Genomic DNA, 23,024 nt, shown 5'->3' with positions numbered 1-23,024 from the left:
AAACAGGAGTTTAGCAAGAAAATAGACTTTAAGGAGAAAAAAAACATATATTATTTAGAGTGTTTTATTGGTCGATTGTTTTGATATGATTGAAACAAATTCTCGTGGAAGTGAAATTATCACTTCCTATGAAAATAGCCTATTTTCCACAGACCATTTTCAGTAGGGCTGATAATGCAGGCTGACCTGTAAATACCTGTCAGTGAATGTCTGATAGAAGAATGAGCATGTGAAAGTTTAGAAAAGTAGTAATTGAAGAAAAGGCCCCATGAAAAGAGACCTAGGAAGCTAACTAGAGGAAAGAAGAAATACAGTGTGAGGAGGAATGGCTAGCACAGTATTTTTAATGTTCCAGGTCAAAACATCCTTAATTTATACATGTTGAAGTACATCAGTATGTCCTTAGTATCACTCAGGAATATTGAGTGACATCCTGTCAACAGCAGATCTCATACCAGGAAAATTCAGCTAGTTCCTATTGGCAAATTCAGTTATTTTGACTTTTCATCCTAATTTGAAGCATAAACTTTCTGGTGGATACTGACTTATTTATCTGATTGGGTTTTGATGCCTCCATGGGAGGTTCCTTGGGACTCAAAACCTCCCTGCTATGAAATGACCAATGTCAAGCTGGCTTATTTTATGTTGAGAAGGTCAGGGAATTTTCATTAAGAAAGGAATTCGTAACATCCACCTTTAAAAGATAGCTCTTTCATAATTGGAGACAAAAAAAACCCAAACAGCTTCTGTAATACTGAAACCATTTAGAGCTTACTTGGCATGTTCATTTACAGGGATATCACAAAGTGATTACTCATTAAGGAAGCTTTAATTTCCACTGCGTCTTTGTAATTTCTGCCCTGTGAAACAGTTCGAGCACTGAACTCCCAGCAGAGACTGCAGCTCCACACTCACTCCACTTCTTTATGCTTTTACAGAAAGACAGAGAGCCGCCGCACCAGACAATGAATTTTTCCGAGATGATGCTAAATGACAGCTCCACAAACAGCTCATTAAACTGCAGCACAGATGCCTTCAAGCAAGTCATTTATCCGGTCATGTACCTCTCTATCTTTTTCCTGGGCAGTGTTGGAAATAGCCTCTCCATTTATGTTTTCTTCCAGCCTTCACAGAGGAAGACCTCGGTAAACATTTACATGCAGAATTTGGCAGTTTCAGATCTCATGTTTGTGAGCACTTTGCCCTTCCGGGCCACCTATTACCTGTTAGGATCTCATTGGGTGTTTGGCGACCTCCTCTGCAGGATCATGACATATGCCATGTATGTGAACATGTACTGCAGCATTTATTTTCTCACTGTGCTCAGTGTGGTTCGTTTCTTGGCCATCGTCTACCCATTTAAGAGCTGGAAAGTGACCAACATGAAGTATGCCAAGATAACATGTGCAGTGATATGGGTCTTCGTTCTGGCAGCCTCCAGCCCTCTGCTGAGCAAAGTAATTGCTGGGTATAGAAACCCAGCCAAGTGTTTGGACCTCCACCCCAGCAGCACAGACAGGCTCCTTATGATGAACATCTTTGTCCTTGTTGTGGGCTTCATCTTGCCTTTTTGCACAATTATAGTCTGCTACATCTTTGCCATCAGAGCGCTGCTCAAGTCCAGGACTCCTCAGCGCAAGAAGGCAGTCTGCCACAAGAAAGCACTGTCAACCATCATCATCACTCTCATCCTCTTCCTCCTGTGCTTCCTGCCATACCACATACTGCGGACAGTCTACCTGATGCTCAGTGGCTGCAGCCAGGCCAATCTTCCTGTGCACAAAGCACAGGTGGTCTCACTCTGCCTTGCTGCCACCAACAGCTGCCTTGACCCCATTCTATATTATTTTGCAGCTGAAAATTTCAAAGCAAGAATCAGAAGTTTATACCGAAGGTAGCTCTTGCAGAATTGCAATATTACATGCCTGCACTCCTGTGAAGGCATCTAGGCTGGATCCATACTATGTGATGAAAGAGGCTGTGTGGTGCTGATCACCTCATAACCATACTGCTCTGTGCCAGGCTCCTTGGGAACAAGTGTTTGGGATAAAGTTCAGTTGGAATGGTCAGTACCAAGACAGGAGCTCAGCAGTGTGGATGATCGGAGGTCAGGTGCCTGGCTGCGATCTGTAGTCCACTTCTATTGAGCACTGCAGATATACCTACAATATCTACCCTCCTCACAACAGGGGAACAAAAGATTTGCCTCATTACTAGAGTCCATTTATTTCATTTCACAGAACACAGACATTGATTTGAAGGGAAACTGCTCATCTGGGTGTCTCTCTGCTCTCCATTTACTTGTGTGCATGTAGAAGTGCCTGCCTTAGATGCTGTGCCACCCAACAGCTTCATAGTCTCCTGACAGATCTCTTTTCAAATTCTGGTCAGGAGTTTATACATAATAGAAATATAAACATTGAAGATACTATCTGCTGAGGCTGACTGTTTAAAGCAAGAAGAGAGCCAAATGAACCCATGATAGTTCAGACTGTTCAGAAAACATTAACATTTCTAAATATGTCCCTCTGAGGAGAACACCAAAGTATTTTGCTTAATGTATCACTGATTACCAAGTGAAGTGACAATTTCCAGCAAACACTATGAGTACTGGGATGATATGAATGATGTGCTGATTGGCAGTGAGGGCAGGATGGGGCTGGCACGAAGCTGGAGGACTGGAGGTTTGGCAGCTCATTTCCATCCAGGGATCCAGAAGCAAACTATAATTATTTAGGCAACAGGGAGCTACACCTATGCATACTTTGGAAAATATCACAAAATTATTGTCTGCATTTTTAAGTCTCTATTTCCTAACACATTTCCTGCAAATCAAAACCGTTACAATTAAGTGAAAACAGGGTCTTAAACACTGTGTGACCACATTGCTTTTTTTTTAATTACCTGAATTTTGAATTAAAAAAAAAAATAAAGATGGGGAAGTTTGTCATGTTTTCCAGGAGAACAGCCTCTTGTATGAGACCTTCAACAATGTTGAAGCCTTCCCTCCCTGTGAAATCCACACAAAGGAAGTTTTCTGACAGTGCAGGTGCTTTCTCAATGCTCTGAACTTAGTTGAGGAAAACGCTCAATAAGCTGAACTTTATTACTACCAAGTGAAAATAATTCTAACTAGCTATTTCATTTCTGTCTCGTATTCACAGAAAAGAAATCGTTGCTGGTCAGGTGGAAAAGTACTTGGCATGTCATTGAGAAAATCACACTTTTCTTGGCTACGTAAGGGTTATGTTCAATTGAAGAGTCTGTTTTAGTCATTTTGTTCTGTCTTTGATGTAAGCACAAAGTTTTATTATTTAATCTCAATAATGTTCATGTTCCAAACTCTTAATTCAATAGCTCAAATTGGCTTATGCATCTGGTGGCACATCTTAGAATTGATCTACTGAGGCCATATGACCACCTGCAGTGCTGAGTCCCATGCTCATGAAGGAATAGGAAGTAATGCCACTGATTTGCAATGGCAGTGGAATCAAGATGGGAGTTTGTGCTAAGTGGAAGCAGACAGAAATTAGAAGGAAAGAGAACAGCCTGCAGTTCTCTGCAGTTTTCCCTTGTCAAGGATAGTCCTGAGCAGGGACAAGTGACAATTTTGGAGCCTGTGATGTGATGTTGTGCACCTTAAATGCTACAAGAGAATTGAAAGTACATAGGGAGGTTGTTATCCTCAGCCTAATCACACTAATGCATTTGCATCTGTGTCTATCCAAATTTACCCTATTATTGGGTCATTTGCACCTAAAGAATAAATTTACCCCACTCCTAAGGTCACTGTTGTTTGTTTGTTTGTTTGTTTGCATAGACTATTATACAACATTGTTGGCAATTGAATGAACTGTTTCAATAAACTAGTTTATTAGTCACTGAAGTTATGTTTTGTATTGATTGCACAGCTAAAAAGGAGTGCAGAGGGAGGAAACTGAGGATGAGGAGATTGAATTTTTGCTAAGTGGGCTATCATTTTAGAAGGGAGAAATGTCTTTGGGTGTGTGAGAGCGTCCTGCTGCCTTCTTCACTTCACCATGAAAATGGTTGGGAACATGAGCCCACACCTGGGGTGTGGATAATAGTAGGTATTATTTGCAGGTACTATTTACTTGCAAAAAAGATTGAAGATCACCCTTGTTAGAGATTCTCATGTGTAGCTTTAGCAGTGCTTACATAACCTGCCACACTCACACTTCTCCATTCAAAACCTTTGTATGTTTCTGCACACAGTGCGTAAGACCAGTGAACTTCACAGTGGCAATAAAAAAAGCAGTAAAAACATCCCCACTGTATTTATTATAAAAAACGAAGCTCCTGACAGTTAAATTACTAACAGTGCCTCTGGATCCTCTGGTCCTCAAGAGACCATCTACCCTGAAAAAAGTATTTTGATGTTTCCTGTTTTCTAGGAGACATAATCTAGGAATAGCTACACTCTTAGAAAGTGAAAGCAATGGTAAAATTTTGGGCTCAAGAGAGACCTAAGTATAGAAAATGAAGTCTTCACATTATCATAAATGATATAATTACCCATAAATGATTGTAAATATAGCTTCATATGTGTGTTCTCCTGTCATTCATAAAATCCCTGTTGTTTCTAGAGAAAGGTAATTTTTTGGTCCAAAGCTACTCCAGAGACAAAAGAGATTTTCTAAAGTAATCTTGTTGTAGACTGAACCTCTTGATCCTCAGCACAAGGAAATATCACTCCTCTTTTTTACATTCTCGTTCTTGGAGGTCCATGTGTGGCTATGTTTACCTGATGGAGCAGTGTCTCAGTGCACAGGGAAGGACCATGTTTTTGTGGACTGTGGACATGCCTCTTGTCTTTCCTGTTTTTCACATGTGACTCTATGCCTTCCCAGGGGTCAAACCTGCTCCTTACTCTTTTCCATATGCGTTAAAAATGTGAGTGTCACAGATTAGTGGAAAAAAAATATCAATTACTCCTCAACTACCCAAAGGTAAAGAAAAGTCTTCCAGGGAAGATTGGTGTTAGCTGGACAAGAATTGTTCAGCAACCAGTTTTTTTATCTAACAGAGAATGTTATTGTAAGCAACTCCCTATATACACTACTCTAAATTACAATGCGAGCATTACAATTATACATATTTATGTACTGTAATATCTACACATTATCTGGAATATACATGTACTGTCCCATAAGGAGTATACAACATACATAATACTGTTTTTATATAAATACAAGTAATTAATTATCACAAGCAATATATTATCCTGTGTAATTTTCATTTTCGTGACGTATCTTCTGCCTTCCACAACATACATCCTATCACTGGGGCTTATATTTTAAGCTCTTAAGAGAGTCTGGAGGAAAGGGTAAATGCTTTGCTACTCAGCATCCCTTCTCAGCTCCTCTGTTCTGCAACAGCACATTGTGTTGGCAGCAGAGCAGCTGTTGGACTTTTTCCCCTTATCCCCCTTAGAGCTGTTGATGCTTCTCTTGGTCCTTTGGGATGTTCAGGACAGAAATGACCTGCTGTGCCTTTAGTTGACTGGAGTTGAAATAAAATCCACTCCAAATAATCAAGTATGGTTGCATTCAGGAGGAGTAGGTTTCTATTTCCATAGTGACCCCATCCCTGGACTAATATTTTGATTTCCTGTGTGGTACCTGGGCCAGTTTAAAAGACAGACTCTTTAAACAGCTGTGATAAAAGTGCAAATGCAGATGCCTTGAGAGAGACCAGTAATGTTCTAGGCCATTTTGCCTTTCTGGTCAGTGTTGACCATGCTATATGACTGCATTTCCCTACCTCTCACACCATTGCTCTGTGTATATATAAGAATCTTTCCAGACATCTGCAAAGATAAGCAATATATTTAACTGCTGCAGCTGATGTTATGTAGTTACATCTGTATATCCACCTGCCAAAAGCTAAGGAGGCCAAAGGAATTAAATAGCTTCCTTAGTCCCTAATTCCCTCTTGGCATGTTTTGTACCACCACATCCCCTTCCTTTGATTTCACAGCTGTAAGCAGAAAGCTGCTCAAGGCTGGGGCCCAAACCTGGTCACTCAAGTCACATTCCTGCTCACATGAGAAACATTCAAGCCTTTATTTTTGAAGAAAAAAAACCCTGAACCTTGGTGTTTGCCATCCTTATATAGAGCTTGGGTGCTGACTCAAGAGGACACAATCATCTGAAGGCTTTCATGAAGAGATGCAGTGGTCTTTAGAAGTACTTACTGCTCGTTTATTTTAGGGGAAAGGTTTTACTTGGAGAATGGTTCTTGGAAAGGTTCATTTAGATGCTGCCTGTCTTTGCTTCAGTATGCTGCTCTTTGCTCATGGCTTTGGAGACTCCCGAGATAATACAGGGGGAAACAACAAAAACACTGTTTGGCTCTTGCAAGTGTAAAGTGTAACAGTGGGACTGGCATTTGAGGAGAATCTGACACTTTCATATTTATTTCCTCCCATATCACAACCTGAAGATGTTCTCCTGATTGACAATCTGGATGCTCACTCATCTCCTTGCACACTGCTGAGCTTTGCTGATTGTGAGTCATGTCTGTGTGATCACTCCAGAAGGAAGGGTTATGTAAGCTTTAGATCAGATAGTTAGAAAACAGCAAGAGGCACCACAGGCCATGCTGGTAGACCCTGAGACCATCTTGCTCCTTGCAAGCAAGGAGATAGGTCATCCCTGTGAGACCAAGGCTGTTATTTGAGCTGCTATCACCCTGAAAGTAAAATGAGAGACCCTGAGAATTGAGATCTGCAGGTGCATTTAAGCTTCTTTGTTGTTTTATAGCTTTTTTTTCATTTCTCTGAAAATAATGCCATGTATTCTCCCACACCATTCACATCTGCTCTTACACATCCCTATACTACATAGTCCAGGTAGCTCAAACATAAAGCTATACCTCCATGCAATCATAAATTTGAAGTTAAAGTGCCTGGGAAGAGACCAGTCTTGGAATGCAGTTAGCACTAACAGCTTAGAGAAAGGTGATAAGGCAGAAACATCACTTGAGTGTACTCCTAATACCATGTGGGTTGGTGGCTTGCTGGAGCACCTCCTTCCCACCTGATCTCTCCCAACTGGTTTTCCTTTCTGTGTCAGCCAGAACATAAACATGTGGGGACGACTAATGTTCAGGCTGGGCTTGTGCTGGTGTGATCAGATACAGCTGGAGCATGACCAGGGAACAGGAAGGTCCACAAACATGGCTGGCCAGAGTGCTTGCTCCTACCATAGGCTGCCCAAGTGCGTGTGCACCTGAGAAAGTCTGGTGTAGCAGCAACTGAACTGTGTCCTCAAACACCACCTCCACCTTCTGGAGCTTCTGCTGTCACTTTTATATAGGGAATTCTCCATGCTTGCCATCAGTTCAAACCTAGTGCTATGCAAAATGCCCACATTCAGTATCTTGTCAGCAAGAAGGTTCAGTAAGATTTAAAATTTCAAAAAGAAAGGATAAAAAAATCAACCTGAGAGTACTGTTTTTTAGAGTATATCACATTTCTGGATTGGTTTTAAATCTTCTCTTTTAGTGATGAGGGACCACCAAAAGAGAGAGCTCCAGCTGGAGTAATAAAGGCATTCAGAAGATGTATGATGGCTCTTGGGCTGGATTATTTTTCTCATTCTCTCTGGATTTATCCTTGTAGCTGCCAAAAGAAAAAAAAAAAAAGGAAAAGCTAATATAAAGCCTACATGTGATATCTCAGTCATGAGCAAAGTATCCTTAAAATAACATTTCCTAGAACTCTGGCATGGGATGGGTTGCAAAGAGAAACTGAGCACAGATTGAACCTTCTCTGCTATGGAAGGTGTCTTGGGCTGGTCCTCAGGACAGGCCTCCATCTGTCCCCCCCACCTCCATGTGCATTGTACCAGCAGCTTTTTGTGGCCAGACCACATCTGCTTCAGAAAGCTGAGGAGTGAGATGTCCAACAATTGTGTATGTTGTGAAACACAGCTCCGCTGTGAGGGAATCTTTGCCGGTTCATCTGCCATGACTGCTTGGAGGAAAGCATAATGCCAATGACCATGTTTACTCCACATCTGGAGATGTGGGCACCCACCTTAGCATTGCTAATATTGACTTCAAAGCTCACCCAGCTGCACATATTCTAGGGAACCAGAGTCATGGGACAAAAAGAAACCAAATTCAGAGAAAACATGACAAAGACATTCTCAGAAAGCATCAAATGAAAGTAAGAAACTTACGGAACCTTTGCCAGGAATAGATACTGATAGCAAAATCTCCACGTCAGAAATTCATTTAGTTTGAATCAGTCTGCCAGGAAGGAGCCTTTGAAGTCACCCAGGAATGCACCCAAGTTACTTGGGTTGTGCTCATAGCTGAGAACTTTCTTCATTTTTCATACTCAGTACATTTCAAGATGCTATATTTTTGGCTTATTATGGGCATGATCATAGCCATCACATGGTCCCATAACATATCTTCAGAGTGTGTTCATATTCTCAGTTTCTCAGTACACATTTATTTGTCCTGGATTTTATATTTAGCATCCAGTAATTAAGTGCAGTAGCAGAAAAATAGAAAAAAAAGATGGGCAACCATTGTCACTCATGTAATATGTAGCATGTTAAGAAAAATGTTTGCATATATGTATATACACACATACAGGCACACACAATGCATTCTTTGTACATTTATGTATTTATATACATGACCATAGATATTAATCTTCAAAGCCAGAGAATAAATATTTGGTAATCAGTACCAAAGTTTTCAAGATGAATGTCTTCTTTGAGGGTATTCCACTATTACCTAGGAACAGACTTTTAAAAATAAAGCATTCAGAACAAACCAACCCTTTCATCCCTGCTACCAAATTACTATGCAGATCTTAAGTGCAGGAGAGAGAATCCTTGGTCATTAAGTGCTGTATTGACATTCACACTGCAATGGTGAAACTCTTTCCTCTCTTGGAGAAAATAGCAAAATTAAAACAAATATATAAATAGAAACCAACACCCCAAACCTCTTGTCCTACATTTTGTAAAGGTTTGCTTGCCATCCTTATTATGAGACAATTTCTACTTCCAGCCTGACTGTGAGCCCCGCTTTGGCCTGAGGTGCTGTGTAAAACCTTCAACATGATGTCTTTTTTAAAGAAGTTGACAAGCTGCCTATTTTTCACACACATGAAAACCATGTGGAAAAGGCTTCAAAAATCTCTTCTGACAGCTGTGAAATAAAGAACAGATTTTTGTCCTGACACTGGTATAGCAGAAAACATATCTCACCTTACAAGGTCCAGACCAGTGGGATCCGTACATCTTTTCACAGACCTTTACAACGTATAACAAAAACAAGCAAAAATGCTATCAGTCAAATTAAATGTGCTATTAGTGTATTCATAAACTGGAATGGAAAGCAGAAAGGTGTTGCATGGAGCCTGCTTTGGCAGGGGGGTTGGACTCAATGATCTCTTGAGGTCCCTTCCAACCCCTATGATTCTGTGATTCTTACCAAATATGGACATCACACCCCAAAACACAAATGCCTGTGTTCAGCACATATACCTCCAGCATGAGTAACCAAGAAAGCAAAATCAGTGAGGCTGAACATTAAATGCTGAGAAGTCCTGTGAAAACTCCATTGGAGAGTGCTTCAATTTATACAGAATAGAGAGATCTAGAAAAAATATCAGACTCTTCAAAATAGTACTGAAGAAAGTAAAGGGATTCTATTAAAATATTTAGGACTTTTAACCTAAAACCACTCTCTCCCATCAAGAGCAATGTTCCCAATTACAACTAATTTATCATTGTGGAAGGCGTCGAGAGAATTCCAATTTTTAAAGTAGAATGAAGCGATGAAAATGTAATACCCCAAAATGAAGACGAAATAAAATTATATTGAAGACTCGAGAGGAATTGAAATTGATTTGAAGGCCAATATAATCTTCCTCCAGTAGAAGACAGTATTATATCTTCTTCACATATACAAATGTGTAAGAAGCAATCAGATTTTATTGTTTCAGAAAAGATGTGCTATAAGCGGAGGTGGTAACAGAACACAGATTGTTCTGCAGCTCTGGGGACTTTTGCTGATACGCTGTGGGATCACCCAGCTGCCTCTAGCAAACATGGAAAATATAAAATCAGATGAAAACTGTACTGACGCTGTATTTCCAAAATCCAAGCAGGATATTTAGGAAGTGCCCTAAAACAAGAAACACAGGAAAGAATGTTAGAGTATATGTTAACTTCTACAAGAGGTGAAAAAGTTAAGGCTGAGTAGGGAAGAAGTGAGCACGGAGACCATAACTACATGAAGGTTCAAATTGATGTGCATGGATCTATGTCCTGGTACAGCCAGATGCTTTCCAGTCTCTGCCAGGTAATTTAAAACAAATCAATTTATTTATACCTCAATATTTGTATACCATACTGTGGTATAGAATGAATGTACATGTGGTGGATGGGGAAGCAAAGCCTTAAGTTTGAACCAGACCTGTGTGGCAATCAGCAAAGCACTGCCTTAAAGAACAGGGATTTCCACCTCACACACCACACTGTGATAGAAATCATACCAGCACACAGTTCAGAGAAATATAAAGAGGTCACACTGTGATGACGTGCATTTGAAGTATCCCAAGCACATCTGTTTATGTGCAGGAAATCCACTTCAGATAGCGTTGGCCGGAGATGTGTCTCAAGCAGGTGGGGTGTAAAGAAAGCTCAGTATATTTTCTGAAAACACTGCAGCACATTAGATGCAGCTTCATTTTTTTCCCATAAAGCACAGTAAGGTAGAAAGAATCCCCCCTGGGCCTGTGATGAATTTTTGTAAGAAATGTTCTCTATTTCTGCTATCTTTCCCTGAATTGCTCCATTGCAAGAGCTACCTCAAATAAGCTCTCTCCCTCGGGATGCATGTAGCATGATCCTTGTGAAGGCCACTTTCTCCTTCTTGGAGGTCAGCTGCCTGCAGCCCAGCCTTCCCAGCACAATCGGGGTTTTGTGCGTGGGTGCCAGCTGTGCAGGCTGCATATTAGGTCAGTGTTTCATGGGTGTAGCGTCAGTCAGGATGTCTCCACCTCCTCCATGACTCATCCTGTGAGATGGAGGCCCAAGAGTTGTCTGCATTTCTGGTAATTAGAGTTTCTGGTGGTTCCCTAATAAGCTGAGTAGTGGAAAATCAGAGCTGATATCTTTTTTCTGATGTAATTCAGATAGCATCTTCCATAAGCACTGTGATGCACACTTTCCTTCTGCTGTTTGGGTTTGGTTCATCAATGGACATACTATGCCCTTTCACGTCATTGGAGTGGTTGCGATCGCACATAGGCAATGGTTGTTTTGTAGAGCTCTTGCCACCTGTAAACCAACCCATGAGACCCAACACAGCTTTTCCCTCTCACTATACTTTGCAGAGGGAATGCTAGAGAAAAAAACAGCAGTAATTTCTGAGCTTCAGATGCCTACAAGATTAATGCATAAGTCCTTCTTCCTTTCCCATATAGAAGGAGATGGGCTTTTCCCAGAGCTGGTTTATTCTAGCCTGATGCAGGGGATGTATAAGTTGCTCCATTGACTTTAATGACAGCTCAGAGTGATTCACTGAGCCTTTTTTCTATCTTACAGATTGCTACTCTTGAGCAAGACAAATCCCATCTTAAATCTCCCAGTTCCCGTTCATGAAAACCACAGAGACACAGCACTGGAAGGGATCTCCTGGGAAACAGTGCTGTTCTGTTGCCAGCAACAACATCATATTTCTGTGTACACGAACTGATCAGAGGCACCTGAAAAGCAGTTAGACTGCTATAGGAAAATGTTTATTTGAAACTCTTTTTCCAGATGGTGGCAAGAAACAATTTTCTGGTTTATGATCTAAATGCAATCGTAGGTGCTTTATTCATACAGTGACACTCTCCTGTGCCTTCCACAGATTTTTCCATATGGAGTTTATTTGCAAGATATATTATTGAGAAGAAACATTTATGTTTTAGTCTAGAATATTATTGCTCTTATTGCTAGAATAACAAGGAAGGGATTCCACCCACAGAGATCTGAACAAGCTTGGGAGGTGGGCACATGTGAACCTAATGAGGCTCAAAAAGGTCAAGTGCAATATGCAGATAGAAGTACAGACTGGGAGGAGAACTCACTGAGAGCAGCTCTGCTGAGGAGGACTTGAAGGTCCTGAAAAACAAAGAGCTGTGTGTGCTTGCAGACCAGAAGACCAACAATGTCCTGAGCTGCATCAAAAGAGATGCAGGGGGACAAAGGAGATTATACACCTCTACTCTCTCCTTATAGGGCCCCATCCAGACTACTGTACCCAGGCCTAGGGCCCCCAGTATGGGACAGATGCAAAGCTGTTGAAGCAGGTTCAGAGGAGGGCCACAAATTTGAACAGGGTGTTGGTGCACTTCTCCTATGAGGAACAGCTGAGGGTTTGGGGCTCGTTCAACTTGGAGGGGAGAAGACTCCAGGGAGACCTCACTGAGGCCATCCAGTACTTAAAGGGAGCTTATAGACAGGTGGGAGACCAACTTTTACACAAAACAAAGGAGGAACAGCTTTAAACTTAAAGAGGAGAGATTTAGGTTAGATATTAGGAAGAAATTATTTATTAAGAAAGTGGTGAGGCACTGGCATCAACTGCTCAGAGAAGCTGTGGATCCCCCATCCCCAGAGGCACTCAAGGCCAGGTTGGATGGGGCCCTGGGCAGCCTGAGTTGTTGGGTGGCACTGCCCATGGCAGAGGGTTGGGACTGAATGATCTTTAGGATACTTTTCAACCTTAGCCATTCTATGATTCTATAAGCATGAAGTGGGTGCTGGAGGCAGAGGTCGCTGATACCACCTTTGAGCACCAAATGGCCTGGCCACAATGGGAAGAGACAGGGAGCTAACCAGGCAGACACAGCTTCTTCACTGCCATCACTTTGAGCATAAGAGATCCCAAGGCAGATTCCAGCCTAAGTGAGGAGGACCAGGGCAAGGTGATGCTGACAAAATTATAACTTCAGTGAATAATGTCTTCGTATAGGAAGCTGCTGCCTATTTCTAGAGCTATGATTATAACTGTGTTTTGGTGCTAGCTGCTAACTGCAGTTCTCCAGCCACAGAAAATTGGAGAGGGGGCACAGACCCAAGGAAAGAAAGAGGGAGCAAAGGGAAGGAAAGAACATATTAGAATGAAAAAAAAAATTAAAAAAAAAAAAGAAAAAAAATGGTGATACAAAGCTATGAGCAAAAGGAAAGAAAGGGGACAGAAGAGAGAGGGAAAGGGAAACAGAGAAAAAATACTGCTTAATCCAGTAACCTCATCAAATGATGATTAAGTGTTGCATATTAGAGAAGCTGATTGGTTGGAAGAGTTCAGGAGACACTAGTACAAAAGATTTGTCGAAATATTAGTTCTTGGAATGAAGCTCTGTTTAGAGCTGTGGGCTGTTAACAATGTGAAGAATCAGTAGCAGTGAACCCGCCTAAATATTTTCTCAAGGCTGTGGGGTGTGTGAGAGACAATAAGATACATGAGTAATAGCTGGAAAGAAGACTGAAAAGTGTGATAAGAGAAGCATCTTCTTTTATAAGTTCATAAGTTCATAAGGTTGGAAATGACCTATAAGATCATCTAGTCCAACCATCCTCCTATCACTATCTCTACCCAACTACTAAATTAAATCCTTTAGCACCTCATCTAAATGCTTCTTGAACAGCGCTAGGGATGGTGCCTCAACCACCTCCCTAGGCAGGCCATTCCAGTGCCTGACCATTCTTTCAGAAAAGAAATGCATCCTCAGGTCTAATCTAAATCTTCCCTCGCACAACTTGTGGCCATTCCCTCTCGTCCTGTCGTTATTAATCAGGGAGAAGAGGCCCACCCCCTCCTCACCACAACCCCCCTTCAGGAAGTGGTAGAGTGCAATAAGGTCTCCTCTGAGCCTCCTCTTCTCCAGACTAAACAATCCCAGCTCCCTCAGCCGCTCCTCATAAGACTTGTGCTCCAGACCCCTCACCAGTTTTGTTGCCCTTCTCTGAACACGCTCCAGGGCCTCAATGTCCTTCTTGTAGTGAGGGGCCCAAAACTGAACACAGTACTCGAGGTGCGGCCGTACCAGAGCTGAGTACAGGGGGATGATCACCTCCCTGCTCCTGCTGGCTACACTATTTCTAATACAGGCCAGGATGCTGTTGGCCTTCTTGGCCACCTGGGCACACTGCCGGCTCATGTTGAGCCGAGCATCAACCAACACCCCCAGGTCCTTTTCCTCTCTACATTCTTCAAGCCATTCTGCCCCAAGCCTATAGCATTGCATGGGGTTATTGTGGCCAAAGTGCAGGACCCGGCACTTGGTCTTATTGAACCTCATCCCATTGAGCTCAGCCCAGCTATTCAGCCTATCCAAATCCCATTTTACAATTGGTGTTCTGCAGAAATAACACTAGTGAGGGCCCTACATTGGAGTCTTGATGTCTGATGATGCTATTCGGTGCCAGAAGCATATGGTAAAACCTACAGGTAGACTAATAAAGGCAACTACTGGTTCCAGAACAACAGAGACTGTTGTTTCTCTCCCATGCTCTCCATCACCTAGTAATGAGTCAACACTAGTGTGTGTGATTCAGATGAAAACTCTGGGACAAAGGATTGCTTTTGTCCAGACTGCTTTTGTCCAGATTGCATAGCTCCTGACACTCTAGCAAGGGAAGCCTGCTCCTTTCCTGCTCAGGACTGATTCTTCCTGCTCATGAGTGATCCTGCATTGACAGCCTAAGGCAACACCTTGACTATTCATGGTCAGGAGACAGTGTGGCCACAGCCACATGGCCTTGTAAATGGAAGAGTGATTAAGACCATGGACACAAACCATGTTGCACCACCTGACCTCAGAGTGATATAAGGAACCCTGAACCAGTGACATCTAGGGAAGGTTTGAGGTATGGTACTGCAGATGTCTAAAGGAGACTACCCTGGTGCACCAGAAGCCTATGTTGGATGATCCCTGTTGCTATTCTGCACTGTGCAGACTCTGAGCCACTTCACTGTGGCACTGTGCCACACTGGGCCACTCACTCAAACTTGTCATGTTTCAACTCCCCCATATGCAAAGTGCAGCCAATACTGTGAACGTCTGCATTACTTACAGCAACAGCAGTAACAGTAATAGCCATATTCTCGATCTGTAAGTTTGGTGTGCAGATTGTATCAGTCTTTGGAGACATCCGCTGGAAGAGGAGTCCAACAAGTAAGAATAGTTTTGCCTTGTCACACCAATATAAATTCACTGTAGCTCCACAGAGGTCAGTGACTTCTTCAGATTTTTACATGTGGAGCTGAATATATAATATGAGTAGTTTTGCAGAATTGTGAAGAAAAATGAGACAAATCCTTCTCTATCACTTAGAAATTAAAATAGACATTATACTGTTAACCGTTGCATGTAGGTTGTTGTTTCCATATACGATTTTTTCAATAAAGCAGTGCAAGTTTTTAAGATGCAGCCATTGCATAGCAGCACATAAAATAAGCTCATAAAAGAAAATCCCTAAGTACAGATGGCATCATCAAGCTCTTTAAATTATAAACTTTCACCTCCCTCAGCCAATGCAAAAGAAGCCTATCTTCTGGCTAAAAATACACTGTACCAGCAAATTGCACACACTCAAGCTACACATTAAAATGCACGGAGAGCCCTGTGGGATTTGAAGACAAATACAGTCCTGTGTCAGCTCTGACTGATTTAAGTCTGTTAAAGTGATGCTCTCAAACAATTAAAAATATCTGCCAGTCCTGTCAGGAGGCTGTGCTGGGTTCTTGCAGCTCCTGCTGTGTTAGAGTAATTCCATAGTGATGGGATGATGCTGATGCATAGTGACATCTGATAGTGGAGGTCTGGGCTCTCAGATTTCTAGTTGCCAGCACTCCAGAGGAGGATGAGAGGAGCGGTGGTTGCTGTCAATCAGAGTCCTTGTACAGTGCAAGGCTTGAAACTGTCAGCATACTGGGAAAGATATAGAGCACTTTAATGTACGAAAAAACTCAAAACTCACAACACTTTTCAAGAAGGTGATCCTTCAGGGTGACCATCAAGGTTGAATATCATGCTTTCCTAGTCAGAGAGTAAGAATCACTGAATTGTAGGCATTGGAAGGGATCTCTAGTGGTCATCAACTCCAACTGCCCTGCAAAAGCAGGCTCCAGGTAGGCATAGGTAGACATCCAGGTGGGTCTTGAATATTTCCAGAGAAGACTCCACAACCTCTCTGGGCAATCTGTTCCAGTGCTTCGTCACTCTTACTGTGAAGAAGTTCCTTCATATGTTGGTGTGGAACTTCCTATGCTCAGGTTTTTGGCCGAACATTAATAAGATTGCCTCTCAGTCTTCTTTTCTCAAGACTGTACAGACCCAGATCACCCAGCCTGTCCTCACCCATCTTCATACTGGACTACATCTTTCAGAAAATGTTCAGGTAGGTTTCCAGTAAACAGAGATTCTGCCCAGAAATGTTCTGGGCACTCCTGTGTAGCAGCACAAAGGTGGGAATCATAGAATTATAGAATGGACCTCTGAAGATCATCTAGTTCCAAACCTCAGAGGTTGATATCACCCAGAAAGGTGTGGTATTGTCCAGCCAAAACAATCAGAGCTTACCTTGCTGCAAGTTCAACAAGGTTTGGACACAAAATATCTGGGCAAGGGTGCAATAGCCATGCAACTGTTTCTCTCATTTTTCTCTTTCCATACCCATGCACACACATATACACACATGCTTCTTTCTTTATTTTCTGTCAGTATATGGAATGGAGACTTCCAAATTCAATTAAAAAAGTGAGACTAAGAATTACTAGCATCCCAAGGAAATTTTTCAGTTGCATGAAACAAGGAAAACCACGTCCACAAGAAAAATTTCCATATGAGCTCAGCTCATGGACACACCCAACCAAGTTTTCTACCTGTTATGAAAAGTGTAGGTGATAACTTGCTTGATCAAAAACCTGAAAAAAGGCTCTATTATAAGGAACTCACACTCCAGATCACATCACACCTGACAGATGAATTGACACTTGAGCTGTAAAACTGCTGCCATGTTTGATTTCCTGGAGGGGCCTGAGACTGACAGCAGCCTCTCAGTTTTGAGGGAGCCCCTAGTGATACAAGACAGGTTTCTGGAGTAAAACTGCCACTTCGTTTACATATTGGGATATTTTAGGTGCTGAATAAACTCATAAATGTTTGTACACAAATGCATGCTATCTCCTTATCTCCATCACAGGGAATGGAAAGGGCAGAGTATGGCAAGTGAGGCCATGGGCACAGCTGGGCCTTCCATTCACAGCTACTGTTTTCCTTGGGTACCTGGTAATCACACAGATAGATCTAAGGAAAACCTGATGAACTCAAGAAAAAAAAGCTGCTAGCTGAAGTTTTGCCTCAATGATTTATTTCATTACTTACTGGATGGCTATCTCTGAACTATCACGACTAGGAAAGGCTGGAAACAAACTTGGTCAGCAACAGATTTTCACTGGAAGGAGAAAAGTATCCAAGGCATGAAACCAGTCCCAACCAAGCTTAATGGCACTTAACCTGCTACTCATGGAGTTGTGCAAGGTAGGCAGATCTCAAGGTGCAGGAACACACATCTTGAGTAGGATTACAACCAGGTGGGAGATTCTCCATGTCAGTGAGAGGTCAAAATTTCCAATGATGATGATTCAAGACTTAATCTAGTCACACACATATAGGGGTTTACTGACATTTACAGGCCCTTCAGCATTGACAAGAGACTGATAGGCATGCTAATGAGATGCACAAGGGCATCCCAAGCGGCATTAGGCACAACGGATACAAATAGAAGCAATGTTAGCTCAGCGACTCTCTAGGCTCCTTTGTTTTCATTAACATGGAGCTGGTTTCAGTTGTCCATACATCCCTCTGTAGTCATTCATGGTGTCAACCTTAAGTCATTTTAAATGGTGGGAGATATCCTGGCAAAATACCCTGATATGTGGCTACAGTCCTAAAGGTGTTGTACCAGATACAACTAGGTGATTCCTGCACATTGCACGGATTCCTGGTAGCATGGATGCCTATGTAGAGGAGTCCAAAGCTAGATGTGGACACTACCTCAAATGTTTAAATTAAAATAAATGTGTAAACTATGACTTCTGTTTCTCAGTTTTTAGCAGAGACTAACAAATACCATCAGAACCTCAAACTGACCCAGAAGACAGTCAAGTACTCCTTAATTTCTTCCTTCTCAAATTGAGATCTGCCGAATCAGGTTGGTGAATTCAGCCATTACCTCTTATGATAAAGACTGAACAGAGAGTTTTGGCACTTAAATAGGATCCTTCCCTAGTCATTTTATAAGAGGAGCACACAATAGCAATATAGTTAAACTTCATATATCAGTCACTGAAACAAATCACCAATATTACACCTATATAGATAATTGCTTTAATATTGGTGAGTACAATTTATACCACTCTGCCTGTACAGAGCTCTTATAGTGTTTACTCATACTTTATTTCAGGTAATAAAATAAACAAATCTAAAAAATCTAAATTAACTTTTGCAATACTAGTCTTGTCTTCCTCCTCTGAAAGTTACTGCTAACTCTGCAGGATTTGTTATTAATAAGGCTAATATTGGCTGCAAAGTAATATCAGGTTTTATACTGTCAAAAGCCTTAGGCTTTGTGCTGAAATTTAGTTTCCACCATTATGCTAGTTACCTTGTTCCACAATTATTACCCAACAGCTGGGATTAGTTCATTGTTTCAGCTTCTAAAAAATGCCCACCGGGCACCTTTACTTTTCTCTGCATTCAGCACTGTTAAAATCAGTCATGACATTTTCATGTGCACCTCATTTCTTATCAGATGAGCTTTCAGCATGGCTGACAAGAATCATAGAATCATAGAATCGTGGAATCATAAAATGGCTTGAGTTGGAAGGGACCTCAAAGCCCATCCAGTTCCATTGCCCCTGCCCCTGGGTGGCAGGGCTACCACCCAGCAGCTCAGGCTGCCCAGGACCCCATCCAACCTATCCTTGAATGTCCCCAGGAATGGGGTACCCATAGCTTCCCCTGGGCAGCCTGTGCCAGGGCCTCGCTGACCTGTGAGTAAATAATTTCTTCCTAATATCTAACCTAAATCTCTCCTCTTTTAGTTTAAAGTCATTATCCCTTATCCTACCACTGTGAGACCATGTAAAAAGTCGGCCTCCCTCATGTTTATAAGCTCTGGCAAATCCATTCCTTTATCATCAGGAAATTTGCAAGGACTTAAGCATTCCCAAGAGCATGCACTGGAACAAGTCATTTGAAACAGGCCACATGGGCCAAGCAGGGTTCTCTAAAAATGTTTTTAAGATGGAATATGACAAAAATCTATGTGAGAAAGAAGTGCCACAGTCTGTTCTGTGTAAGGACAGACAGAAGCTTGTATTTAACTGTCACTGTGACCTTGCCCCCAAACCATTCAGTGGCAGAATAATGGACTCAAGTATTTCCACAGGAATTTGAAGCAGTAAAGTGAGTGTTCTTTCCTTCCAATAAGTAAAGACTAACTAAACCAATATCAAGATGTTGAAGAGTAACCTGGGTTTAGATGAGACAGCAGTCTAGCACAGAGGATGTGGTTTTCTCTTTTCACACAGGGCTTGCCACAACTGCCCTTTCTGCTGCCTCCCAGTTGGAGGATGGCGTGAGTGTGCAGCTGAAGGTCCCACAGAAATGTTGATTAGCATAGAGTTTATCTCTGTGGCTGCCTAATACTGTTTTCCATCCAATGCTTTCACATTTGCTGTCTAAAAATGGGACTAACACTGTGTTATATCTAACAAGTTTTTTGGTTTTTTTTTTTCTTTTTTTTTTTTTCAGTCTGGCCCTTCCTTGTTGGTGCCTTCTTTCTTACAGCTTCCCTCCCTAATAAGAAACATCCAAGGTGAAGATATTGTTGGATCATCCAAATGGCTACAATAGAAAAGAAGAACTGCCCTTCTCCTTTAATGGCTGTATCCTCCCATAGCCTCCTATATTTACAAATTTTTTCTGCCTTTTGATTTTTCCTCTCAATTCTATGTTTTCACCTCTCACATATTCCATAGTGGCAACTATACCTTCTCCCACAGTTTGTGATATTGTTTCTCTGGTTAAGCCTCAAACCCAGCTCTACGTATTCTCAGTTTTGCATTTCATTCTTTGACACAGGCTTGTGCATGCTTGTGCCACCCCAATGCAAACTCTTTAAGATGAAAGCCAGATCTTTTCCCTTTAGCCTTTCCTGCACCATCTATCACAGAAGACAACTCCATTTTCTTTTCTTTGTAATCTGGACTTTTTTCTCTCCTTCAGCCACACTAAATCTTGTCTCATTAAATCTTGTCATTTCTTTTTCAATAAAATCGAGATTTGTCTTTTCACTGCTATCTCCAGTCTTAAAATCTGATTCATCTTCTATTCTCATGGCAATACATTCCTGCAATAGATAGATAGCTGGAATGCTGTTGAATATTTCAATAAGGGAGTAAACCCTGTTTGTCTGCATTCCTTGTTCAGTCTCATTGATTTGTTGTGCCATCATAAACTGACTTCACTTCATGGACAAAGATTCCAGATGTAGTCCTGTTCTGTGTTGCTGATAGATGTGTCCAGTACCACTTTTGATTTGGGCAGTTATTGACCAAACTTTCATGACATCTTGAACTTCTCTTGCCACTCCACAGTGGGTACATCTGATCTGTTTTCTACTCTACAGTAACTATTTAATACCACTTGCTACATGTGAACAAATTAATTCAGCTTAGAGCTCTAACTCTTCCCCTCATTACACTTTCTCCATTGGGCTGTTTTCAGCTTGCATTATCTGAGCCACTAGTGGGACATGCCTTTGCTGGGTAGCATGGAGAGAGGAATCTGCTTCCTTTAGCTACAAAATGATACAGTGCTGGCCTCACTCTATCATGAGAGATAATTCCTTTGTACAGCTTCTTCCTTTGAGTTCTATTGTTTGCACTGCTTTCTTTCCTTTCTCCCTTTCCCATGTATTTTATGCATTGTCAGTTTAAACCTTTACTTATCTTAAACTGTATTGCTCATACTCAGTTCACATGCAGTGTGTTCACTAGGAGCAACCTGGCAGATGTGCCAGTCATCACAAACACCCTTACTTTGGTCACAGATCAGGTTTTCAGGACTCCCTCCTCACACTTTAACCCTTAGAAACCCTAAGATTTACCTGCATATGATGTTATCCTTCTCTTTAGGTGATCTAACACTTCATCACTGCAAAGAAAATTGCCTTTCAGAAGTACTGAGATGAGACTCTCACTACAAGAAAGACATTGAGGCCCTGGAGTGTGTCCAGAGAAGGGCAACAAAGCTGTGAAGAGTCTGGAGAAAGAGCCTTATGGTGTGTGGCTGAGTTCACTGGGATTGTTCAGTTTGGAGAAGAGGAGGCTCAGGGGAGATGTTATTGCTCTCTACAACTGCCTGAAAGGAGTTTGAGGTGAGCTGGAGGTTGTCCTTTTCTCCCAGGTAACAGTGATAGAATAAGAGGGAATATCCTCAAGTTGCAACAGAGGAGGCTCAGGATGGAAAAATAGAAAAATTTCTTCTCCAAGAATGGTGATGCACTGGCACAGACTGCCCAGAGTGGTAGCGGAGTCACCATGGTGAAGAACCCTGCGTATCTGACACTGAGGGACATGGTTACTGGGAATGGTGGTGAGGGTTGGTGGTTGAACCAAACGCTCTTAGAGGTCTTTTCCAACCTTAATGATTCTATGAATCTATGATTCTGTGGTTTTACTCTTTTATACAGCTTGGTCATGGGGGTAATCTCAGTGACTGCAAGGATGGAAGATGCAGACTACTGTGCATAAATGCACATATACTATATATAAAAATATACACACACATACGTATGAATTTGGCACTGCCAGAGGCATCTCCATCACATATCAGCAAGACAGGACCCATGACACAAAGCTGAATGTAAGCGATTCTTCCCAGCAGAGGTCAGTGGTAAGTTAGTCACCAGAACTGCTCCAACCCTGCAGAGTGCATATACCACCCTGCCATGAGGAAGCATACACTAGGAGGGTCAGCTGAGGCAAATTTTTACACCCAGAGTTGGGGAATTTCCTAGAGATTTCTCAGATGAAAGCTATAGGCAATTTGCATATCCATTGTTGTATTGTTTTTTTTCCTGAGAGATGAATTGGACTTTTCATTATGGTCAACAACTTTTGTGGTTCACAGGATCTCCCTTTTTTCTCTTTCATTTTTTTTTCTGTTTTCCTTTAAATTCTGTTATAAGTATCACTTCGATCATCATAATTTTAAACTAAAGAATTATTAGAATAGTTTTATTTACCACTGAGAGCACATAATCTATTAAAAACTGATTCATTGATTTGATTTATTTTGTTTTGTTTTCTCTGCTGCTGAAAATGAGAACTATGCAAAAATATACTCTCCCATTGTTTTTCTCCCTATATTTATGCCTCACTCCCCTTCAAGGCTCATGCCAATATGAAGATTATAAGATATAAGAGGCTAGAGACTTTGTTTAATAAACTGCACTGCAGAAGATAATTGTGTATTGTATTTTCCAGCATCTTTCTTTCTTTCTTTTTTTTTTTTTCCTAAAGAACACTGCAAAATTTGTTTCATCATGACTTCCAAGTCAGTCCAGCCACCAGTTCTACAGCAGAAACAATGAGGTACAGGTAAATGGGAACAAACTTCTAATTAGTGATCCATTTTGCAAAATTTATTTCTGATTTACAGACCTTGATCCGGTTGACGTATATCAGTGCCACTCTTGTAATTTGCAGTCACTCATAATTTAAACATCAATGAAAGAGACACGGAGCATTTCATAGAAAAGAATGACCCTTGAGAGACCTCCTGACCTAAGGCCAAGGCCAAATATCTCTGATTGATCATAAATTCCCAAACAGCTGCTTTGGCTGCAGTTCATCATTGCTGTTGGAAGCTGAAAGACATGGAATGAAATGTCAGATGTCTGGTTTCT

At 41.5% G+C, this 23,024-nt stretch overlaps 1 protein-coding gene across 1 annotated transcript; it reads left to right on the top strand.

The window, feature by feature from the left end:
• The first annotated feature begins 949 nt into the window (after window positions 1–949).
• On the top strand, window positions 950–1,899 carry CYSLTR2 (cysteinyl leukotriene receptor 2). The gene has a single exon (XM_065741824.1). It carries the CDS (start codon window positions 966–968, stop codon window positions 1,896–1,898), a length of 933 nt encoding a protein of 310 aa, XP_065597896.1. The 5' UTR covers window positions 950–965; the 3' UTR covers window position 1,899.
• The last annotated feature ends 21,125 nt before the right edge of the window (window positions 1,900–23,024 follow it).

The sequence above is a fragment of the Cyrtonyx montezumae genome, unplaced genomic scaffold (assembly GCF_038088225.1).
Source record: "Cyrtonyx montezumae isolate F1298 unplaced genomic scaffold, pur_monq_1.0 scaffold_3, whole genome shotgun sequence".
Lineage (NCBI taxonomy): Eukaryota > Metazoa > Chordata > Aves > Galliformes > Odontophoridae > Cyrtonyx > Cyrtonyx montezumae.
The sequence above is the reverse complement of the archived record's forward strand: the minus strand, read 5'-3'. Positions and strand labels throughout refer to the sequence as shown.